The sequence below is a fragment of the Lutra lutra genome, chromosome 7 (genome assembly GCF_902655055.1).
Source record: "Lutra lutra chromosome 7, mLutLut1.2, whole genome shotgun sequence".
NCBI classification, from domain to species: Eukaryota; Metazoa; Chordata; class Mammalia; order Carnivora; family Mustelidae; genus Lutra; species Lutra lutra.
Genome location: NC_062284.1, coordinates 126465361 through 126490525, shown reverse-complemented (window position 1 = coordinate 126490525; position 25165 = coordinate 126465361). Strand labels below are relative to the sequence as shown.

General features: G+C 44.7%; 1 protein-coding gene across 9 annotated transcripts in view; it reads right to left on the bottom strand.

The window, feature by feature from the left end:
• Positions 1–25165, bottom strand: part of STON2 (stonin 2) — a 155882-nt gene that overhangs the window by 75072 nt on the left and 55645 nt on the right. For 8 of the 9 annotated variants that reach the window (XM_047738598.1, XM_047738599.1, XM_047738602.1 and 5 more), the window contains one exon: positions 22177–22374. The exons of the other annotated variant lie outside the window; for it this stretch is intronic. In XM_047738598.1, coding sequence (XP_047594554.1) covers positions 22177–22374 — 198 coding nt within the window. The remainder of the gene's footprint in view (positions 1–22176; positions 22375–25165) is intronic. 9 annotated transcript variants of the gene reach the window in all.

Below are 25165 nucleotides of genomic sequence, written 5' to 3'. Positions count from 1 at the left end.
TTCCTCACCTTGGAAGCAGACGGTAAATGGTTGTTTGTCCCAGTGGCTGTTCTTTTTTTTTTTTTTTTTCATTTTTCTTTTCTTTTCAGTGTTCCAGCATTCATTGTCTATGCAGCACACCCAGTGCTCCATGCAATCCGTGCCCTCCTTAATACCCACCACCAGGCTCACCCAACGCCCTCCCCTCCTCCCCTCCAAAGCACTCAGTTTGCTTCTCAGAGTCCACAGCCTCTCATGAATTGTTCTAAAGCCAGTCTCTGTAGTGAGGAAGATGCTACACGGCCCCTGTGAGCTCCAGTCAGAACAGATGCTGAAGTTCAAGCACGGCAATGAGGCTAAAGACAATCCTGATCATTAAAGTCTGTGTAAGAGTTCGTTAAACCAGCCTTCCATAAGCCACCATGCCACCTCTAGGGCACTCGGAACTGTCAAACCAACGCCCACTTCCTCTCTGTTGGAGGAGCTGAATCTAAGAAATACCTATAAGACAGGAGTGAAATATTAGATCAGCTAAGTGACTGCTCGTTGTCTCCCTTTTTTTTCCCCCTTCTCTTCATTTACTTAAATATTAAGACACCATTGAAGCCCCACCACACACTATATAGAGCTTTCAAAACAAAGGAATTCGATAACATATTAAGTTCATCATCCGGCCCTGAATTCATTAAGATGAGAATCTTCACCAAGTTTCCAGAACCTCTAAAACAGGGACAACCATTGTGTATTATTCCAAGGGCCAACAACCAGGACTCTGGGCCTTCAGCGAGCTCTTCCTAGCTTCCTCTCTTTTTGCCTCCAGTTCTTTGCCAACTGCCTCCAAAATGCCTTTCATGGGCATCTGGAAGGAGAGAGGGATGTGTCTTCGTTTAGGGATCGGAAGCACCAGTGAGGCTGGTACAAGGAAGCCCCGACAGGCAGAAGGCAGAGAGAACGCCGAGGGAAGATGGGGGAAGAGCAAACACAACAGGAGTTTGGAAACACCCGACAGCCACTGGTGTGCCTCCACGGGGAGCCGGGCTGCTCTTCTGAATAAAGACAAGCTGCCACTGCCAAGCAGCCTCCCTTGTAAAACAAGTAAGTCCCAGGATGGAATGTACGACACGATGAGGACAGCTAACACCACTGCAGGACATACAGGGAGGGACGTTACTAAGAGAGCAGATCCCACGAGTTCTCAACACAAAGACCAAGTTTTCTTTTCTTCTTCCTTTTCTTTTATATGAGAAGATGGATCCTTTTTGAACTAATTGTAGTAAGCATTTCACAACATACACATCTCAAACCGTCATGCGTACACCTTAAACTTACATAGTGATGTATGCCAACTGTTTGTCAATTAAACTGGAAAAAAAAATGCCTTCCTCCCCCGCCCCCCACTCCCCAAAAGACTTGCTGTCAATTTTAACTACAAGAGTCAGCCCTAAAAATGGTGGATCCTTTCCCTGTGGCCACACCGACCAGAGACACTCTCCAAGACACTTTCCAAGAACCAACTCTCTGTGGTAATGGAAAGGCAAGGGAAAAGGAAGAGAGAACAAACTGGAAGGAGGAAAAAAAGATGGTAGGGAGCATGAGCTATCAGTCTTAGTCCTAAAAACTGACCAAGTATGCCTTTTCCTACCCCCACACTTCCTGTTGTTTCCATCTAGCAAGCTCTGCAGGGATGGTCTGAAGAGACAGAGGTCACAGGGGAGGAAGAGGCTGGGTGAAGAACAGAGTGTTTCACTTCTCAAGAGCTGTTCTTTCTCTTAGTTCTGCAGACATAGCTGGACTGTTAGTCCCGCTGCCATGTGAAAAATCCTACGTCTACAAGGGAGATACAGGACAGACTACAGGGAGGGAAAAAGAGCTAAACTGGAGGAAGACCAGGATTTCAGACCACACCTGTGTGTTCCACGAGCTTCATAAATAATATTCTTGGGTTTACTATGGAGTCGGTCCGGCCAAAATTTACACTAGCACTTGAAACTTAAACGAGGAAGTTCTTTCAAAAAATGTCAAGATGAGCAAGATTGAAAACAGCTTCTGTTAAGAGTAAGAATTAACGAATCATATTTAGGGGAGAGAGAATTTAGGAATGGGGGAGAGAGAGATACACAATGTGCAAGGGGGTTGGTATTTGAAGGAGCAAGGTTCTTGATGAGGCAAAAGGATCAGTTCAAGACTCTGGTTTTTAGCAGAGCTCAGCGGCACAGGGACTCTGAGTACCTGGTAGGGGCTACCCAGGACTGACAACTGTCCAAGGAGTATGGTGGAAGGTCTAGGAGCCAAAGAATTCTAAGGCTACTGGTAGAGTATTAAAGAAAAAACTGTCCTTGAGGTCCAGCCTGGGTTGGAAAGCACGTGAAGCCAGAAAATCACCCAGAGACGTTTCAGCCGTGAATGAGATCCAACGTTGGCAAGCCGCAGAATAGCTAAGAGGGCAACTGTCCATGATGCTCATGGCTTCTAAGGTAACTTGATATTGCAAACTTCACTTTATTCCTCGATAAATCCTGTGAGGCAGTCGGGCAGAGTGAGTATCACTATTGCCGTGTTCCAGATGAAGGCACAGAGGCTTATAGGCGCAAGATGATTTGCCAAAATCTTATTACTACTAAACTGGAGAGTGAGGCCTCCAGATGAGCTCTTCTGACTCTTCTCCATCCAGTGCTCATTTCACTGTACCATGACTCCAGCGTACTGGAAATATCCAAAGTCAGCAGTGTGACATGCATGGCTCAGACAGATTCCAGTAGGTAGGCACTGGCAGTTCGTCTAAAAGTATGGAATGATGGCAGGATAACAATGGCAATGGAAGTAATGCAGAGGAATGGGGATTATGTCAGTTTTCCCACGGTTCAGGAAATTAGGGTTACAAAGAGAGTGGGGGAAGCCAGAATCCCCCAGGACAAGGAATTAGAAGGAAGACACTGTACAGGCAGAGAAGGCAAGAGTACTTTCTCACTAGCAACAAGGGTTGAAAGCTACAAGATGGCTCGGGGTAGAGTGAGGGAATCCATTAGTGAGTGAATGAATGAAAGCCAAAGGAGCAAGGCAGAGGGTTCTGGCCCCCAAAGGATGATCAGCAATGGCAGGGCTGAGCAAGACCTCTAAGCCAAGAAGTGGTGGGGCTCCATCCATGACGGGAAGGGAGGCAGCCATTGAAGAAATCATAGAACCTTCCCAAGGTTCTAATTAGAATGTTAGTATGAAGAGGGGAGAACTGCTATGAGCTTCAGATGAGACAATGTATGTAAAAGTATCCAATGGTGCCTGGTACACAGTAGATGCTCAGTAAACTTTGGCTGAACCCAAACTTGAGTCATGTGAGCCTTGGGGAGTTTTCTCCTCCGTATTGACCTTTGTCTTTCAAATATTTACTGATGTTCTTATAGACAATGTGTTTGAGGTGATCTAATAATGAATCAGACACTGACACTGCTCTTGTCCCCAAGGCATATCTGATAGCGACTAGAATGTCATCTTCTGGGCAATATTCACTTGTTCAGCAAATACTAAGCATCTGCTACGTGCTGGGCACTAGTGATACACCAGTGACATGACAAAGTCCCTGCACACACGGAGTTCCTGTGGGCACAACCATCAGAAACAAGCAACTATCATCAGGTGGGGTTACGTGCCGTGGAGAAACACAAGCAGGGTAAGGAGAGTGGAAGTCGGGAGCAGGAGGCCGTGAGTGCGATGGGGTGATCTGAGGAGGTGGCAGACGAGCAGAGACCTGAATGCAGGAAGGGAGCAAGATGTGTGCAAGTCTTACAGAACATTCTTGCAGACAGAGGGAACAGCAAGAGAAGGAGCCCTGAGGCACAGAACAGCAAGTGGGTCAGTTTGGGATGAATATGATAAAGATTAAGAGTGGTCAGGGACACAGTGGAGCTGCTGTGGCAGAGAAGTGACTCCCTATTTGGGGTGTTGGTGTATCTGTGGGGAGCATGACAAGGAATCGAAGGTGGTTTCCATAGGTGCAGGGCTGGACCCTGACAGAGGAACACCATTTGTGCCCATGGCAAGGGAACCCCGTAAACCAAGGTCCAAAGGGAGGAAAGCAAAGGGTATATCCCTGGGGAGCAATAAAGAGTTTGGTTTGGATGGAGAGCACATTTGATAGAGGAAGCGGTTAAAAATCAGACTGGAAAGGTGGGGCGCCTGGGTGGCTCCGTGGGTTAAAGCCTCTGCCTTCGGCTCAGGTCATGATCTCAGGGTCCTAGGTTCGAGCCCCACATCGGGCTCTCTGCTCCGCGGGGAGCCTGCTTCCTCCTCTCTCTCTGCCTGCCTCTCTGCCTCCTTGTGATTTCTGTCTGTCAAATAAATAAATAAATCTTAAAAAAAAAAAAAAATCAGACTGGAAAGGTAAGATAAGTCCAGAAAAGGGTTTGGGGGGCTGTGGGAGAGAAAGGTCAGAAGGAATGGAAACATGTAATTTTTTATGTGAACTATCCACTAGGCATGAGAATAAGTACTTTATAAGATTTCATTAATTTTTATTTCAATAATAATTCATTTCATTCAGGGAAAGGAATATTTCATTTAGTAAACAGTTCCTGATACACATGGTCAGCTTCATGCTATAGGTGAGACACTGAGGCTAAGAAAGGTTCAACCTCAGTGTGAGCTGTGGATGTTGGGATAAGGAGGTCAAAGGTTGGGCAGGGGAAAGCACAGAACGTATGTGGACACCACAGGGCCACAGGCAGCCCCGTCCCATGCTGGCATGAACCAGGCACACAGCATGGACAGCGGCTCCAGGACCAGAGAACAGGTAGATAGATGATGGTGCCAATCTTGGACTCTCGAATTCTGGGATTAGCCATCTGGTTTCTGTTGTGTTCCCCATGCCACAGGGCACAGCGCTCCATCTACATTAAGTGGTCAGTACTTGATTCATAGTCCACCCAATCTGAGTTCAAAAGCAAGAGAAGCACTGCACCTGTTCCATCTAGTCCTTCTCTTCTTGTGACTAGGGTTATGTGTGAGACACTCGGGTCTGTTCCTTCTGACCTGCCCAAAGAAGGCTGGGCATGTTAGCCTTTTCAGACTGCCAGGCAAAGTATCAAGAAAGGAATGACCTATAGGTCCTTTAATACTGAAAAGTTGCATTTGCTTGTTTGTTTGTTTGTTTGTTTGAAATAAAACAGACTGTAGTATACCCATGGAATGGAATGCTACTCGATAGAAAAGAATGAATTACTGATACATGCAACAGACCTGAGTCCCAAAATAATTAGGCTGAGTGAAAGAAGCCTATTATATGATTCCATTTCTACAAAATTCTTGAAAATACAAAGAAATGTACACAAGCAGAGAGTGGGTGCCTGAGGTGGGAGGTGGGGAGAGAGCGAGAAACAGAGGGTTACAAATGGACACCAGGAACAACTGGGCACCACAGATATGCTCGTTATCCTAATTACGGTGATGACGTCATAGATATGTACGTGTGTCAAAGTGCATCACACTGTATGTTACAAATATTGTTAGTGCAGTCTATGTCCATCATTCCTCAGTAAAGCTGGGGAAAAAAGGTAATGGTATATAGATCCTAAGCAGGGGCCCTAAAATCATATGCATTTCTATAACTTTTGTGGCAGAGCTTTCTTGTATCCATGAATATTGCTGTTCTCTGCTTTCAGGCCACAGAGTTAGGCCACAATTTCCAGCCTCTGGCTGGAAAACGTGGTCAGGACTGGATTTCTGCCAGCTGACTGTGCACCTTCCTCCTGACCCCCCACCTGACTGGAGGAGACTCTAAGGACACAGAGTAGCTGGAGTCCTGGAACTCTGGAGTACAGTCCCTATTCCCACCCTGTGTTCAAAGTGCTGTGAATGAGAAATAAACTTAGAACTATGGAGAGCCACTGAAATCTGGGGCTTGCTCTATTTGATTTCCTAAGGCCAAGTTCATGGTTTTACTTGTTTAATGAGGTCCAGGTGACTTTTCTTTGTTCTGAGTCAGAAAGACCTTATTCTTAACTCTAGTAAGTACCTCGTACTTTATAGAATCTGAGCAGATATCATCTGGAAACCATTCATTGGAATCATTCTTTTTGGTACAAGACGGGAGACAGGTTAGGTATATTCGAATGTAAATTCATAGATAATGGATACATTTTTAAAAAAATAAAAATACTATCCACTATTCTTCATGCTGGGGGCTTCATTTGTATTTTCTCATTTTATAAGTTTTTTTTTTTCCAAGGTCTGACTCTGAATTCGATATCTGGAGGGTTACAAGGGAAATGAGGAAAGCAGATGTATTGATAACACAAACTATCACTACTGGAAAAAAGGGCCTCAAATTTCACTGAATGCTAGTAATTCAGCAGTAAGAGTAATCGGGCAAGTACGGGGCCTGTATGTACCCACTTCGAGAACTCCAGTCAACTCCTTAGATTTCTTCCAGACTCTCCTGGGTAGCACTACCATGCATTTAGCAACAAAAGTTGTGCCAATATCATTTTTAAATGGGTCAAGTTTGACACCTTCAATGAACGTCACCTCTTCATCCTGGAATTAATGACCTTAATCTAAATTATGCCATGGTGAACAGATAACCCCAGAATCTCAGTGGCTTACAATTACAAGGATTTATCTCTCCAATTACATCCATTAATTGGCCCCAGCCAAAAGAGCAGGCCCTGTCTAGAACATCAGACTCATCCCGAGCATTGGTGGGCACTGCCCTAAGAATTCGGATGCTGGCTAACATATGTCTCAGTATTTAAAAGTAGAGACCAAGTTAAAAACTGTTAAATAGGGGTGCCTGGGTGGCTGAGCTGGTTAAGCATCTGCCTTCGGCTCAGGTCATGATCCCAGGGTCCTGGAATCGAGCCCAACATTAGGTTCCCTGCTCAGGGGAGTCTGCTTCTCCCTCTCCCACCACCCCAACTCATGCTCTCTCTCTGTCACATAAATAAATACAATCTTAAAAAAAAAAAAAACTATTAAATAAAGTATGTCCTATCTTCCTCGATGAATATATGTTCATAACAAGCCAGAAAGGCTAAGATGGAATGGCAGCTTGTTAGACAGCTCGGGGCTCCACACAGAAACATCACTAGGTAGCAGGAAGGAGTCCTACCTGAGGCCTGCTCCCTTCCTTCTCCTCCTGCTCAGCCCACCCAGCCTGTACCGTGAAGGCTACCCCTATCAGCACACTCATGCTCTCTTCCCGGCCCCTGGAGGACTGGAGTTGCCCATACCAGCAGCACGGGCTGCACGTGGGTATACAGGTCCAGGAAGAAGCTGGAACGCAGGGCCGGGACTGTTTAGGAAAAGGGTTCTGGAGTCCTGGGTATAGGGGACTGTGCTGTAGAAGATGGGGACTGGGGACAAGAGAAGCCAGAGGAGAACCAAAACAGGGCCCAATCCAGGGTCTGAGGGTGGCATGTGGGTGAGTATGACAGAGAGAAAAGGAATGGCGGTGGAAGCATCTAGAATTTGATGCCAGAAGCCTCACTTCCACCTGCATTTCACTGGCCAAGCCTGATGTCAACGGGGCAGAACACACTGCTGGGGGTGGGGGGGCTCCAGCATAGAGGGACAGTGAATACTTTGATCAATAATATAATCTTCTTTCCTTAGACACCAGTACTGAGGTGTTTAAGGAAGAAGGAAAAAAATCCAGGAGTTGAAAGTAAATATGAATAGCTCATGACTGGTTGCTTTCTGAATGCAGTGAATGACACAGTGCCTTCCAAATTGCACTTAGTGAAAGGAACTCAGTGGATTGGAATATGCCAAAGTGGAAAATGCCCCCACAATCCCAGCATCCTCTGCGGGAAAAGGACAATTATTTGGCAAAGGGAAAGCAGTAAGTCTCCCGGGATACATTCTGGCTCAAACTAATAACGTGTTGCTTGAGGCAACCAATTTGTACAGACAAGCCAATCCTGAAGGGGCAGGGGGAGCAACTCCCGGTGGTTGCTCCCTGGCCCCCCTCCCCACTTTCCCTCCCCACCTTCCCTCCCACCTCCTCTCAGGAAAGATTTTCTTTCTGATTTCCATGCAAAAAAAAAAAAAAGAAGAAGAAGAAGAAGAAGAAGCCAAAGACACAAGTGGTTTCACAAATCATGTTGAGTGAGCCCACCCTTCTGAGTCAACAGGATCTGAGAGAATAAAAGAAACTGCCCTTCTGTAAAGGTGTTTTATAAAAACCAGCCGAGGACATAAAATAGAACTTATTTGGGGTTTGGTTTCAGCTGTTTTTCCACAACTTTAAGAAATTTTCTTCCCACAGACTGAATCCTAGCTCTTAAATATAGGGAATTCTGAAAACGACATCATATGACTATCATCATAATGGCTACTCCTTATTATAGACCAGGAACTTTATGTACCTAGTCTCATTTAACCCTCTGAACAAACTTGCAAGCTCAGTATTACCATTATTATTTCCATTCTACAGTCAAAAAACTAAAAGTCAATGCAATTAAATAATTTGCTGAATATCACAGAGCAGGAGAGTAGGAGAGATGGTGTTTGACTCTATCAAACCCAGGGAACTGTAGCTCTCCATTACACCATATCTACCTCCTGCCAGAAATATGCAACTAACGTTATGTTGGTGAAAGCAAAACACAAGTATATGACAGCAATATCTGAAACACCAGCCCCCTACCCCAAAGCAAAGAGACCAGCATTCGACAGCCCACCCCCAACGAATAAGCCTGCCCCCAGACACATAAAAAAATTTTAAAATAGCTCCAGTAATATATTTCATTTTTGAAATGGAAATATCTTCATTCCTATTTTTTCTGATTTTTTAGAGTGACCTATATTATATATAATATACATACCATAGAAATATACACAGTAAGGAAAGTCCCTGAGATAACCAATATTAGCAGCTTAGGATATATCTTATCAAACTTTTTTGTATATAGTTAGAAACACAAATACATACATATATACATAGATTATATATATATATATATATATATATATATATATATATATATACACACACACACACACACACACATACACCTATACTATACATATATACATATGCACACACATACACTAATATAGCAAAACTATATATAGGCCAATGTAGCAGAATGATTATACATTCTATTCTCTAACTTACCTTAATTAAAAATATAATTAATTGAGACACTTTCTATGACTGCATAGCATTCCATTTATTTGATTATTTGGTTGGCTATTTGGGTTTTGTTTGCTTTTACTAATATAAGCAGTGCCACAAGGTACATCCACACACATGTCTAGCTATTTCCTGGGGATAGACTAAGAGTTACAGAGTGTGACATTTAAACTGACACCAAGGGCTAGGAGGGTCTTCCCACACTCCTGGTGTGCAAAGTCCCAACTCTCCACTCCCCATACAAGATGGTTTCAATCATTTAAACTTTGCCAAGGTGACAGACATTCTTGTTTAATCTGTATGACCGAATGGGGACTAATCATCTCTTCATAGCACTTCTTTGCATTGCCTCTTTAGTGAACTAACATATTTACGTTTGAACTGGCATGGAAGCCAACCAGTCCAGCAGGATAAATTGCTCCTTGCTGACCCACCAAGCCATTCTGTAGATAAGCAGGTAAAAAGGCTAGGTGAGGGATTTCTTAAAAATATATTTTATTTATTTAACTTATGAGAGAGAGAGAGTCTCAAGCAGACTGCACTGAGCTCAGTCCCATGACCCTGAGATCATGACTTCAGCCAAAATCAAGAGTCTGACGCTTAACCGACTGAGCCACCCAGGTGCCCCTGTGAGGGATTTATGAGTCATAACCAGCTCCTTTCTCCTTACTACCGCTGAGGGAGGTAGTGAAGCATCAGATGCACTCTGGTTTCTATAGCAAGTGGCACTGCTAAGGATGGCTCCACAAAGACTACAGAGGATGGGATTATAGTGTCAATCTGTGAAGGGAGAAGACTTCTAATGTGTGTTTGCATAGTGTTAGGGGTTGAACTGTGTGTCCCCAAATTTATGTTGACATCTTAATCCCTAGGACCTCAGTATGTGACTGTATTTGGAGATAGGGTCTTTTTTTTTTTTTAATTTTTATTTATTTATTCGACAGACACAGATCACAAGTAGGCAGAGAGGCAGGCAGAGAGAGAGGGAGAAGCAGGCTCCCCGCTGAGCAGAGAGCCCGATGTGGGGCTCGATCCCAGGACCCCGGGATCATGACCTGAGCCGAAGGCAGAGGCTTTAACCCACTGAGCCACCCAGGTGCCCCTGGAGATAGGGTCTTTAAAGAGGTAGTTAAATTAAAGTGAGGTCTTAAGAGTGGGCCCTAGTCCAGTATGGCCATCCTTATAAGAAGAAGAGACCAGGATGCAGACACACCCAGAGGCAATACCAGGTAAAGAAACAGGACAGAGGTTTTAGAAGAACCAATTCTGTTGATGCCTTAATCTTGGAATTTGGGCCTCCAGAATTATGAGGAAATGAATTTCTGTTGGTTAAGCTATCTGGTCTATGGTACTTTGTTACGGCAGCCCTGGTAAACTAATACACATAATATTCCACATAAAACTAAAAAAAAAAACAAACAAACAAAAAACTGTCCATTTCACAAAAGAACCGATGAGCAATCCTTGGTGCTACCACTGGGGAGGGCTGACATCTTTTTTTTAAGTTAGTTGCAGAAGTAGAATTTAGTGACTCATCAGTTGGATATAACACCCAGTGCTCAGGACATCATGTGCCCTCCTTAATGCCCCTCACCCTGACCCCCATCCCCCTTCCCACCTCCCCTCCGCCAACCCTGTTTGTTCCCAAGAGTTCAGCATCTCTTATGGCTCAGCTCGCTTTCTCAATTTTCATCTTATTTTATTTTTCGGGAAAGGCTGACATCTTGATGTTTATAACCTTGTGTTTAGTGCTTCTCTCCGATTCTAGATAAACCACAAGGTGGTGACATGAATTTGTTCTTGAGGCTCATGGTAGATGTGAATTCTACCAAAGATAGCTTCCTTTTTATAGGAAGTAGCATGATCTGTTTCCTCACTTGACCCATACTCTGTTTCATCATTTAAACTGAGAATTCATTCTCTCCCTTGAAACAAGCATGAAAAGTTAACTCCCATTTTTCAAGAAAGCCTATGTTACTAAAACATTAATAAGGAGCTGTTCTAAGCTCAGAGGAATTTGCAAATGGAAGGACGAGATGCCCCTGTGCTTAAGTCAGGTGGCGGAGAACAGATCTGTAAGGAAAGAAGCTCTTCAGCACACGTCAGTAAGATGGCCTGCGGCGCCCTGAGAAGATGCCTCCAGAGAGAATCACAAAGACCTAGACCTTGCCCCACCCAGACTTCAGGACTAGGAAGAGTTGTGTGATCTAAGACACATTAGCTTGGGAGTCCAGAGACTTTGCATGGTCACGCCTCATGTCAAAATTAGTAAGAAAAACAAAAACAAAAAACTGTTCCTTGGATCTGAGGGGCTTCCATCTCCACTGGCTCCACTGCTCTTAACTTTTTCACGAGTGAACTGAACCCTCATGAAAAAGGATCCATTGTTTAACTTAGGAAAAATAAAAAGTAAAAGAAGAAAAAGATGAAACATTCAGAGAAGAATAAAGTGAAAAATAGCCAGTTGTGCCTTGACAATCTCTTTTTAAATAATCTGGAGTGGGGGCACCTGGGTGGCTCAGTCAGTTAAGCGTCTGACCTGGTTTTGGCTCAGGTCATGATCTCAGGGACATGAGATCAAGCCCTGCACTGCACCCCACACTCAGAGCAGAGTTGGCTTGAGGTTCTCTCTCCCTCCCCCTCTGCAGCACCCCCACCGCTTGCTCACTGGCTAAAATAAATGAATATCTTTAAAAATAATAATAATAATAATTCAAATGGTGGGTGTGGGACAAGGAATTATAAGCCCTGGCTCTGCTTCTAATACTTAGGCCTTGGCTTTTTCCACCATAAAATGAAGACATTTTACTTCGTAGTCTCTTAAATTTCTTCTAACTGTAAAGGTCTGTGATAGTTAAAGAATCCAAACCAATCATTATGAGCCTAGACCAAATACAAAGGCATCTATTTCCAGAAAGCTTCAGGAATAATGACAATGAATACTTGAAAGGGCACGGCATACCAGCCTCTGTGGTCCGGGCACTTAATGTCCTCTAGTATTTTGTTGTGCTTGAGTTAACATTTCATTACCTGAAAAAAGCATAGCTCATAATTCTTTCTGAAGCTTGACCTCGATGGGTGTCAGTGATTTGCACAAGAGCTTTAGTGAGCAATTTCTAATCCTTTCAATCAGTGATGTTTATCACTCACCAGGGAAGCTACTTAAAGTGAGAGATAACATCCTTCACGGGTGGAATTTAAGACATATGTTTAAAATATTCCATAAAACAACTCAAAAGTAATACCTGATAAACTCATTTCTATTTTTCTAAGTTCTCTTTCTAAACAGGTATACCTGGGATCAAGGTGTCTGGAGACAAGCTTTTCTTCTTTCCGGAGATCAGAGGCAAGGGTATTGTGCAGATGCAACGGGACAAAGAGAGAGGGACCTAAAAACATCCACTGGACACCTCCTTAGTTCCAGACATTTGTGCTGGAGACCAGACTGCTGGACAATCCAAGAATGCAAATATTACTGTTGCCCTCAAGGACCTGACTTTGGTCAGGAGATGAAAGAACCATGCAACCAAAATATTAGAGGTGGGACAGGGACCACGACCTTCAGTAAAGCTCCAGGAAGAACTCCCTCCTTACAGCTCACTGGGGAATGCCCAGTCTTTAGGACCATAGGAGGCACAAAGTAAGGACTTTGCATGAGAAAACCTCACTTGAATTTCATCTTAAACAATCAGTAGGACTTTGTCACAAAAAGAGTTATTCAGGGTAAAGAGCAAGAGTAAGTAGAGACTTAGAAATGGAACATTTTGAAGCGTGATGGAAGAAGCAGTATAATTGGGATTCCATCCATTCTAAATACTAAATGTCTTTGGAATCTGTTCAGTTTCCTGTAACCTAACCCAGTCCCCTAGTCCACCATATATGCTGTCTGGATTATGGCAGTATGTTAACCCTACCAGTAATACAACCAATAACCACCATGCTTTCCAAGGAGCAATGAAATAAGTGATCCTTTGTGATATATGTCACAACTCTAACATACTATGGAAACGCCTGTGATTTCTGCTAAGTGGGCGGTATTGCTAATACCACTGGGGTTTGTTGCCTGCATCCACGGTTGGTGGAAATGCTCGTGCCACTAACCTCCCCAGAGGTGAGAGACAATAAAGACCTATCATCCAAACTCATGGACCCTCTGTATTCTACATGGCTGCAAATAGCCAGTTTTGATTGCCGGTTTGGAACTGAAATGACAAAACATCTTAAAACTCTGCCCTATAGGACTGGGTGAGTTACAGAGTGCTGACAAGCCTGGGTGTCAATCCCAATTTTGTCACTTAACTAATGGGTGGTCTGGACATTGCTGTCCTCATCATAAGACCAAAAAGAACGCCACAGAAGGTAATCAATAAAAAGCATTTCAGCTGTCATCTCCTCTTTAAGACTAGTACTTCAGCAATTCTACAAGGGACTTGCAGAATCTCTGGCTGGAGGCCACAGGTTTTTAATTAAGTGGTCCCACGATATTTAGTTTAGATTCTGTCTAGAACATAGCAACTTTTTTTTTTTTAAAGATTTTATTTATTTGAGAGCGAGAGAGAGAAAAAGAGAGAGTGCAAGCAGGAGTGGGGGTGAGGGGCAGAGGGACACGGAAAAGCACACTCCCCACTAAGCCAAGAGCCTGGACCCCAGGATCATGCCCTGAGCTGAAGGCAGACGCTTAACTGACTGAACCACCCGGGCGCCCCGGAACACAACATCTATTTTTTTTTTTTCCCCTAAGACTTTATTTATTTATTTGAGAGAGAGACACAGCAAGAGAGGGAACACAAGCAGGGGTCGTGGGAGAGGGAGAAGCAGGCTTCCCACTGAGCAGGGAGCCTGATGAGGGCTCTATCCCAGGACCCTGGGATTGTCACCTGAGCCGAAGGCAGATGCTTAACTGACTTATCCACCCAGGTGCCCCTGGAACACAACATCTTAAACTCTACGTCTCTTTCTCAGATTTTGCTCCTCACAGTTGGTTCAACAGCCACAAGAAACCATTTCGCTACCACAGAAAAGCCTTCCCCATCTCACCATCTTTCCAGTGTCCGAGGTGGCTAAGGAGGAAAGGGACATGCAGAAAGTATAAGGTAGGTGAGGATCTGAGACTCCCAACTTAGGGAGCAGCCCCCCCGATACCCACACACATCCATATACATCAATTTTTTAAAAAAACGTTCAAAAGGTTATAATAATCTTCAAAAGGTTATAATAATCCTCCAAAACAGAGCAGGAAAAACTAAATGAATGGAGACTACTGGAGAGTTGCCTCACATTTGTGAACATGGGAAAAGAGGTGTCCTTCCACACTAGATGCTCCTGTTTGTTCGCTTTTAATTCCTTCCCATCAGGGAGCCACGTTTCTATCGGCAGACACACTTAGGCCTCAGTAACTGCAGAACAGGTTTGGGAAGAAGGGTCTTGCAGCCCTATATCAGAGTAGCTCCTTTCTTCCACAAAGATCCACTGTATCATTTCAATGTGCCAGGCAGCATGCTGGGAATATGAAATGAACATGAGGTGGTTCCTGCTTCCAAGAAGGTCTCGGTCGAGTGGGACCCCTAAACAAGTCATGGCTGTCCAACGGGATGAGCACATAAGGCAGGTTTGTACTTAGCTCTCCGGGAACGTGCAGGAGGCGGCAGCAGGAGCGCTTCCCACGGCTCACTGAGTCATCAACAGTGCCTTTCATGGTACCAGGCACCAGGCAGGTGAGCCAGGAAGAGAGAGCTGAGCTGAAGCCCAATGCTAGTTGTATGGCTTTAGCCAAACCATTTAATCTCCTTAGCTATTGTTTCTGCATCCATAAAGTAGGGTAGCAGTATCTACTTTTTTAAAATTGTGAAGATTAAATGAGATAAAGTGTGTGTGTGTGTGTGTGTGTGTGTGTGTGTATAGCACATTCCTGCCACATAATAATTATTCTATAAATAGAAACTCTTTTTAAAATTATGTATGATAGGGACCTAGGTGGCTCAGTCAGTTAATCTTCTGCCTCTGGGTCAGGTAATGATCCCAGAGTCCTGGGATGGAGCCCCGTGTCCGGCTCCTGCCTCCGTGGGGAGTCTGCTTCTCCCTTGCCTCTGCTCCTCCCCTCTGTCCTTACTCTCCCTCTCTCAAAATAAATAAATAAAATCTTTTTTAAAAATTACATATGAAAATCTTTTTTATTTTAAATTATCTTAGAGAGAGAGAGAAGAGCATAAGCAGGAGGCAGGTACAGAGGAAGAAGGATAGGCAAAGAATCTCAAAGCAGACCCCAGACTGAGTGTGGAGCCCGACTCAGGGCTTGATCTCATGACCTTGAGATCACAACCAGAAATAAAAGAGTCCAACATTTCGCCAACTGAACTACCCAGGTGCCCCTGTATGTAAACCCTTTTAATGGAAAAAAAATCTGCTTGCAGATTATCGGTTTCTTGTAGGAGTCCTGAGATACCACATAACTTACTCATTTTTGTATCTCTAACAACTGGTAAAACACCAGTTTCACTCAATAAACATTTATGTTTCTGAGAAAACTCTGAACCTCTCTGGAGAAACTTTCAAAGAAACCAGTCATTAGAGGGGTTTCTTTTTGTTTTTCTGCACCGATTAAAATCCAAAATGGGGGCGCCTGGGTGGCTCAGTGGGTTAAGCCGCTGCCTTCGGCTCAGGTCATGATCCCAGGTCCTGGGATCGAGCCCCACATCGGGCTTTCTGCTCGGCAGGGAGCCTGCTTCCTCCTCTCTCTCTGCCTGCCTCTCTGCCTACTTGTGATTTCTCTCTGTCAAGTAAATAAATAAAATCTTAAAAAAAAAAAAAAATCCAAAATGCACAACTTAATGGAGACAAGAAAGCTAGGATCCTGGGGCACTCTAAGTACAGAAATGAGGCCAAATTTATATATAAATGAGAGAGAAAAAGGATCTAATATGTTTTTTTTTTTTAAATATTCTACTCTTCTTTGATTTTGAGGAGGAGACTACTATTCAGGAAGACTGAATATTGCTGAAATTTGTAGCTAGGCAAAAGAATTTTAAAAACAAATTAACTTTTATTTTTGTCTTCCAAGAAAATATATTCAAGGTAAAAAAAAAAAAAGAATTCATGAAATACGAATGTGTCTTGAGAACTGGAACCTCCCTAGGACCCCATCATGCACAATGTTAATTACTGTTTACTGGGAATCTGGCCCCAATTCCTGACTAGTGCTCCACCAACTGCAGCGGGACTAGAAAAAAACCGACAACAGAGAAAAATGTCACATCTTATAAGGAGTTACACAGCCCTGATGATGTTCTCCCACCAACCTGAACTAACAAATGACCAGAGAAACTTCCTGAGCATCTAAAAAGTTCTTGTCACAAAAAATTGAGGTCTCAAGTTCTTAGTTTTCTACCTAGTATAAACACTTGTTTCTGAGTTTAAAAAAAAAAAGAGTCCAAAATCCCTGGGGATATCCTACTGCTCTGGGAGAATTCCACTGTGATCAGATCAGTGCAAATGAAACAAGAACATATGATCCACATTTATTTTAAAACCCACCAGCGTTAAGTACAAAGAAAGTCTGGCAAAATGTAGTCTTGGGTCTGCTGAGCCTAGAATTTTTTAAAAAGGCCAAGAAGTATAGCAGAGCCTGAGACACAGCAGGGCTAACTTTGTAAATGTGGACCAATTCATTTAAATATTTTTTTCTGGTTTCTCAACACTTTAGCAGTGGCAGGAACCTCGAGGCCAAGATTAGCCAATGTTTGTAAGTTTGGGCTTCGGAACACTGAGATCGGACCAGGGACTCAGTCTACGCTAGTGGGCAGCTAAATGGATTTTCGTAGGTACATAAATATATGTGTGTACAGGTACACATAGAAATTATGAGCCTATATGTATACATAGAAATTACACATATACACACCTACATACAATTTCAGAACTTTTGAAAGTCTTTAATAATCTAACACTCGCTCTGAATCTCCAACAGAGGGGGCCCAGCATGACCTGACAAACGGGCCCCTGGCATCTTGGTTTTTCTTGAGCTGCCACATGGGATACCTTTGGCAGGGAATGCTGGACTCTTAAACTCCAATGGGACATGGATGTCTGGGATGCAGATGACTCCCCACCTGCAGTCTCACTCCCTTCATTCAAGGATCCATTCAACGGACAATTATTAAACACCTGCTATGAGCTTTATCCAGGCTTGATGCAAACTGAGGGTTCTCATCCTACACTTGAACTCTCCCCTTCTCTTGTACATAAAAGAAAACCAGAATGGAAGCCCACCACTTAACAGGAGAGTGTGCTCCTGCAGACATTTCTGTGTTTTCTCTTTCCTGCTTGCCATGGACTTCCAAAGGCTTATTTTTATTCCCCCAGCACTCTTCCTGTTTATCGTCCCATGTGAAACTATCGGTGTTTCAGAGCGAGGCTGCCTGGTGAAGATGACAGGGTGTGCCTGTCGTCCAGGGCAAGGGGGGGCCCCGGGGAGGCAGGGGGCAAGGGAGTAAACAAGTGTTAGTAAAGTTCTGCCTGTTCCCAGTTCTCCCACAATGTGCTCTGGAGAGCTGAATACCAGGGCAAATATCAACATGCTCTCCAGCTCTGCCCCGTATCCTCTGATGTAACCAAGGTGAGGGGATATGTTTGCCTTCCTCCTCCTAATTACCCCCCACCTTGGTGAGAAAACGAGAAGAGAGTGCAGGTTGATCACAGAGTCTTGCCCTTGCACGAGTATGCCTGGGATCGGGATTGCCAACCCCCCGCAGAAACCCTGAGGCCGACGACAGGGAGGAGTCCGAGGCTTGGGTCAGCCCAGCATGGAGCAGTGGGGCCAAGGTAAACAGGCTGGGCCTGGGCCCCCAGAACCTTCTGCACACAGGAGATGAATCACAGAGCTTCTGGCCCAGCTGCAGGCTCGCACAGCGGGCTGCCAGGGAAAGCCCAGGGCAGTTGGGCCCAGGCCGCTCCTGATGGAGGCTGCAGGTCTTCCCCCTCTGTGCCTCCCGCTGCCATGCTAAAAGCACGGGGCAGGGGGCAAACACCAAAAGTCTCCCCAAGACAGCTGCTCCCCAAGGACCCTCAAGCCCTCGGTACAGAAAGCAACTTCCCACAGCCTCTCTCTACACATCCCTCTGGCTCACTTCTGAAGACTTCTCAGGTGTCATCCCACCACACGTATGGTTTGCTGGCCTCTTTGGGGCAGTAATTATCCTTATTTCCCATGTCAAAGGGAAATGAGGCCCAGAGCTGTGAAATTAAGATTTTTTAAAAATTCCTGCTGCCAGGGCGCCTGGGTGGCTCAGTGGGTTAAAGCCTCTGCTTTCGGCTCAGGTCATGATCCCGGGGTCCTGGGATCGAGCCCCGCATCGGGGTCCTGGGATCGAGCCCCGCATCGGGCTCTCTGCTCAGCGGGGAGCCTGCTTCTTCCTCTCTCTCTGCCTGCCTCTCTGCCTACTTGTGATCTCTGTCTGTCAAATAAATAAATAAAATATTTTAAAAAAAAAAAAAATTCCTGCTGCCCTCTGCACTGAGTGAAGCAGCTGCATACACGGCCTGTTGCCCAGCCTGGCCAGGGACGCTCGGCCCCACTTCCCAGGTGAGGAACGGCAGCTCCGGGGAGAGGACGGGCCCAGAGACACACACAGACCAGAATCTGCTCCCTACCCTCCCGAGGATTTAGTTTACCTTCACTGGACCATCCAGCCTCCCAGGAGACCCTTCCACGAGGTTGGCCACTGGCACAGGCCTGGTGCCCGGAGGCGGACAGGTAGTCACATGACTGGGGGGCTTTCCAGAGCTTTCAATAGCTCAAATGAAAGCATTTATAAATTCCCTGCTACTAAAGTAAAAAGATAAATGCCACAGGGTTAGAAGTATCTGGTCATTCTCCTAAACCTTTTCTTCCTTATCCAGGATAAGTTAAAGGCTGTTCAAAGCTGAAATCCACCCTGACTACACAGGTCTGGCTGTTCAGAAAGGATCCAGGGGTTTCTCTACCTGGGGCTGCATCCAGACACTGTCCACACAGCCTGAGCCACTCACCTCACTGCTTCTCATTTTTCCAGGGCCCCAAAGCATGCTGCTTGCCACCTCTGGGCCTGAAAGAGTGGGTGGGAGTGAGGAGATGGAGGCATTCCCCTGGGCCTGGCCCTCGGCTGATTACTAAAGAATGAGGAGATTTGTTTTCCAGCATCCAGAAGCTTGTTTACATAACACAATACTATGGACACACAGCAGTTATCTAGAAGCACTCATATCTGTTAAGGAAACATGAACTTTTTCCTCAGACTACACCTATGATACATCTTATTTAAAAACCTTTTGATTCTATTTATGTCAAAAATAGACCCCATGGTTGGGGCATCTGAGTAGCTCAGTCAGTTAAGCAACTGCCTCTTGGTTTTGGCTCAGGTCATGATCTCATGGGTTGTGAGATCAAGCCCCACATGGGGCTCCAGGCTCAGCAGCGAGTCTGCTTGAAGATTCTCTCCCTCTGCCCCTCCCCCAACTCATGTGTGCACACGTGCTCTCTCAAATAAATAAATCTTCAAAAAAATTTTTTTTTCTTAAATAAACCTCATGGCAAAATTTGTGTATCTGTTCAGAAGGTCTGGAAGGTAACACAGCAAAATGATAAACATGATGACTCCCGGGCACCGCCAGGCTTGGGAATCATGGTGAAAGACTTTGGAACTTTGGTTGAAATCCAGGTTCATCCATTTCTTATTGGTATTATCTCGGATAAGCTTCTTACCTTCTAGACTCAGGATCAACTAGGAAAGGGGGAGAAAGCTCTCCGCCTTGCAGGACTGCTGTCAAGGCCTGAGATGGCACACGTCATATTCTAGCACACAGCACAGACTCAGGAAGGGCTGGCTGTGATCTATCATTACGTTTGTTAGAAAGGATGGTTGCCAAAAGGCCATACCACTAGCCTCCCGTAGCTATAGAAACTGTCTCCTGCTGAAGGAGAGAGCTAAGATTATCACTCCTCATTCTACAGTCCGAGTTTTGCCTTTGCTTCTCCAGGGTGACCCTAGACTACAGGTCATTGAGCTCCTGGTGGAGACCAAAGTGTGTTGGCTTTTCTGCATTTGCTTCACCCGTGCCCTTATCCTAAATCCATTCTCCCCCTCTTCTCCAGCAGCTCTATGGCCTGAGGGCTGACCTCTGAGGGGTTGCCTCAGAAGGGCCCTGTGCCCTTTGACTTTCAGCTGGGATCTGCCAGGGGGAAGCACCAGCACAAGATCTGGGCATTTATTCCCTGCTCTCTCCCCACTCCACCAAATATTGGGCAGCGGCTCTGTCTTTCCTATCGTCCCTCCTCCATGATTCTAGCTCCGGCTGCCTCTGTAAGCAGTCCTCTCATTAAACCCTCTTCAGATAAAACTTTTTTGAAGATGCCATCTGCCTCCTGCCAGGACCCTGACCAAAACAATGAGGGAAGAGGTTCTCTCAGGGGAACTGTAATACTGTTAAATTGACATCAGAGGGAGATACTGAAAATAATTATAAGCTTTGGAGACAGATTAATCATGTCCAGCTCAGGAACCTCTAGGAATTGAAGCAATCTTCATCTAAGTAGATAGGTCACTGGGAAAAAACAGCCTGAGCCTAGAGATCCTGACTTTTCTACAGTGGAGAGCCTACCTCCCCCTTTCTGAAGCAGTAAGAATCCCAGGGCAGGAGAAAGAAGAAACCAGCTACAAAGACTGTCTCATTTGGATCTGACAACAACAACTTGGTAAGCATGACTATTATCTCCACTTTTCAGGTGAGGAATGGAGTCATAAAGATATTAATGATCTTGCCCAAGGTCACACTGCTGATAAATGGAAGGAGGACCTGAGCAGTCTAACCCCAGTCTGCATGCTCCTAACCCGAGTGTTATACGCGCCCCCCATGGGAAGGCCAGGAAAGGCAGCTGAGAGCGAGGAGAAGTGAAGGCAGGCGGGGGACCAGGGATGGGGGCGTACAGCCTCTTCCTAACTGCCTCAGCTTCTGATAGAAGCTTCCATGAAAGGTCCCCCACAGTAAAGATAGGGTTGTAGGGACATATTTCAGGCCCTGACTGAGATCATCAGCCACAGAGATTAACCAGAATGGAGAGTATATGTAAACAAAATGCTCCAAGGGATTGTGGCTTATGAAGAGAGACTGTGATAAACTAGGATTCTTCACAGCATATCAGATACCAACCCAAATCCTGCCTGAACCAGTAGTCTGCAAGAAATCTCTCTCTCTATGCGTAGACCCCTGTAATAACACACAGCCTAAGGACAAATGTTACCCAAATTTGAAAAACGATCCAGAGACAAATGCCTAAACAATGTTTTTGAGAGAGAAAAACAAATACTGTTGGACACACCTGGCAAATTCATCCACAGAGAAATTATCGGCAACTCTATCACTTTTAAAGGAAAAGAATCCATTAGGCCAAATAATACACCAAGAACACACTACATCTATCCAATGCCGTCGTCCTAACCCTAACCAAGTGCCGTGCTTGTTAACAGGCTCTTATTCCACCTGCAAAGCAAGGTGGCATCCTTCTCACACCTACCAGAAATCTAATAAATGAGACCACGGCATATGACAGACTCACCGACAACAGAATAAATATCAACGTAACATGATTTGTAGTCTGGACACAGTGGCTGAGTCCTGACTCTTATTCTGCTTCCCATAACATTTGCTTTTTCTCTGCTTTAATCTATCTCCCTCTTGCTGAAAAGGGAAGGTGTACAGGTGAGTGGATGAAAGATTCAGCCTTGTGCCTATTACCTATTATTCAGTCATCCAAGGAGAAAATCAGCCGACAAGGAACAGTGTTTGTACTGAAGAGTAGAAAACAGCACGTTAAGATGTAATGTCAAATGGTTTCCTAGTATTAACACCCTGCCAACCAATCAGCCAGTCTGTATACGTGTTTTTTCCTAATGCAATCTTGAACCACTCTGTATTCTAGCTTTTTAACGGGATGACGGCTGCACGGAACTCATTCTGCAAACAAAGCTGGCTGCAGAGAGTTTAAGAGCAGCAAAATGTCACCAAAAGTGATCTGCAAAGCCCTCCGGGCTCCATCTTACCAGTCGAGCCAGCCTGAGAAGCCTTGCCACTCATCTGCTCCTCAGCACTGAGGAGCTGCAGGTCTGTGTATGAGGGATCAAAACTGGGGCTACTGGTGTCTTCAGAATGTGTGGTCCAGCTGCTCTCGGAGGTCAGAGGGCATCTCCTCAGGGAGTCGAAGGAAGGGCACGTCCAGCAGGGCATGGTCAGTGGCAGGGCTGGAGGACAGACCAAATGCAAAAGCAAGCAGTATAAATAGTTGTGCTCTGTTGGTCTTTCATGCTTGTCTTACCTTGATGGTGCTCGGATCCTGTGAAATCTTGACAGCCATACAAGGCAAGGAAATGACAGAAACATCACTTATGACAGACAGGGGGAAATGACTGACTGAGAGCTCACCGTCAGTCAGTATCAAAACCAATACCATGAAGAAGGGAGTCTCCTGACTCTCAGATCGAAGAAAATCTCACTAAGGAAAAGCAGTGATTTCCAGCTCTATTTCTAAACTGTGATTTCCACTTTATCCAAACCAAAGCTTCACGAGTCCTACCGTTTCCCCCTTACCCTGCCTCCATTTTTTAGGGGGCATGCCAACAATCTCAGGAAAACTCACCCAATTACACTGCAAAATCAGAGCTAGGTTAGGTTACGGGATAAGAGAAGATAGGCGAATATGGATGTATTCGCCTAGGAATGGGATACGGCCCTGCTTGAGGCTGACTGTAACCGGAGAGTCTGCAGACCATACAGATGCCATATGAGATCTCCTGGGGCTGCTGATCGGTAATACAACAGACAAGAACCACCAGGGGGAAATGCACAGGGCTTGACTTTCTCTCCTGAATGCCGAGCACTGAACTGAGACCTTCAAAACCGCTTTGGAAAGTTTCTTTTTTTAAAACAAAATTTTCGAATGTTCTTCACTTGTCTTCAGTAAATAACCTACCACACGGTTTCTCCAAGGTGTTACATGAGGATCTTCTCGCAAAATTATTAATAAGTACTAAAAACAAGGGCCGAAAGGAGTGTGGACAGGGGAGGAAGAACAAAAGAGAAGGAAATTGCGTTTCTTGGGTTCTCACGAAATGTCAGGCACTTTTACAAATATTACCTCATTTCACTACCAGTTCTGAGAGACAGGCAGTGGTGTTATTTGACACAAGGGAAAACTGACTCGAGAGGTTAAATGGCTTGTTCAAGAAGGGTCAGTTCTCTGGGGTGCCTGGGTAGCTCAGTCGGTTGAGTGTCCGATTTCTGCTCAGGTTATGATCTCAGGGTCATGGGATCGAGCCCTGTGCTGGGCTCTGTGCTCGGCAGAGTCTGCTTTCCTTCTCCCTCTTCTCCTCCCCCTTCTCTCAAAAAATAAATAAAATAGAATCTTTTAAAAAGGTGGGGGGGGGGGGCGCCTGGGTGGCTCAGTGGGTTAAGCCGCTGTCTTCAGCTCAGGTCATGATCTCAGGGTCCTGGGATCGAGTCCCGCATCGGGCTCTCTGCTCAGCAGGGGAGCCTGCTTCCCTTCCTCTCTCTGCCTGCCTCTCTGTCTACTTGTGATCTCTGTCTGTCAAATAAATAAATAAAATCTTTAAAAAAAAAAAAAAAAGGTGGGGGGGTAGTTCTCCTAGCTGGAGAATCAAAATTATAGTGTTGGCTTCAGAGAAATATGGGTTAAGATAAAATTGAGAAAAAAGAATAAACAGCAATATATGTGACATGTTGAACAAATATGAAACCACAGAGAATTTTCATTTAGTATTCTCTTATACATTTGTAAGACATGTAGGTCTTCTCTGTCTGGAGTACTCATGGCTCACTTTGCTTTTGCTTGAAAAACATTACCTTCTCAGGCCCCTGGGTGGCTCAGTCGATTAAGCATCTGCCTTCAACTCAGGTCATGATCCCAGGGTCCTGGGATGGAGTCCTGCATTGGGCTCCCTGCTTAGCGGGGAGTCTGCTTCTCCCTCTGCCCCTTCCCTGCTCGTGATCTCTAATAAATAAAATCTTTTAAAAATAAATAAATAAAAATAAAATAAAAATGTTACCCTCTCAGTAAGGTATTCCTGAGCTGTTCTCTCCAAAGATACAAAGTCCCTTCTCTCCTTCTTTTCTCCTTAGCATTATCACCATCTAATGTACTACATATCCAGTGTCTTCCCCACTAGAGTTTAAGCTCCTTGGTAGAAAGCCAGGAATTTTGGTCCATTTTGTTTACTTCTGTACCCCCATTCCTAGAATAACGTCTGGTGTGAATAGGTACTCAATGAATATTTGTTGGTTATGTCAACAGAAGCACCAGAAATCACTCATAACAGTCTATGGTAAGTACACTCTTAAAACTAAACTTGTACCTATAAAACTCGAAAGGCTAAGGAAGTAAAAATAAACCACCAAAAAGCCAAAAGCAAAGCTGAACTTGTAAAGACTTTTTATAGGACTGCTATTTCCTATAGTATAATGGATTAGACACTTTAAGCTATTGGGGAAACAAAATTAAAATATTAGGAAAATGTAGTAACATTATTTAAAACACATTACAGCATGAGCAAGAAAGCAAAGAATTGTCAGAGGCCAAGTTCAAGTTAGAACCCAGAATGGTAAACAGCACACAACCTGATTTTCATACCCTGAGGCTTGTAAACCAACCAGGGAGACTCTTGAGTTTTTTTAAATGTCTTGTGAGACGGCAAAAGGAGGAAAAACCTATGGCTAATTCAAGATGGGAAATCTAACAAAAGATGTGATGCAAGAAGCTTGAATTCCCAAAGGGATCTGTTCAAGGGCAAATTAGGAATAAGTTCTACCCCCAAGCTAAGGATAGCAAAGATAATGGTCTGTCTTAAGACTGGGTACAAGGTAGAGAAAAGAAACTTCCTCAGAATTTATAACTATAAGCTGTCCCACATAGGGGCTTGCAGCTAAAACTACTTGTGTGGTCTGAAAACCTTCCAGTTTGAGAACACAGTTGAAGTATTTGCAGGTTGGTAGTGGCCTTAGGCACCTGGGAAAAGCAAA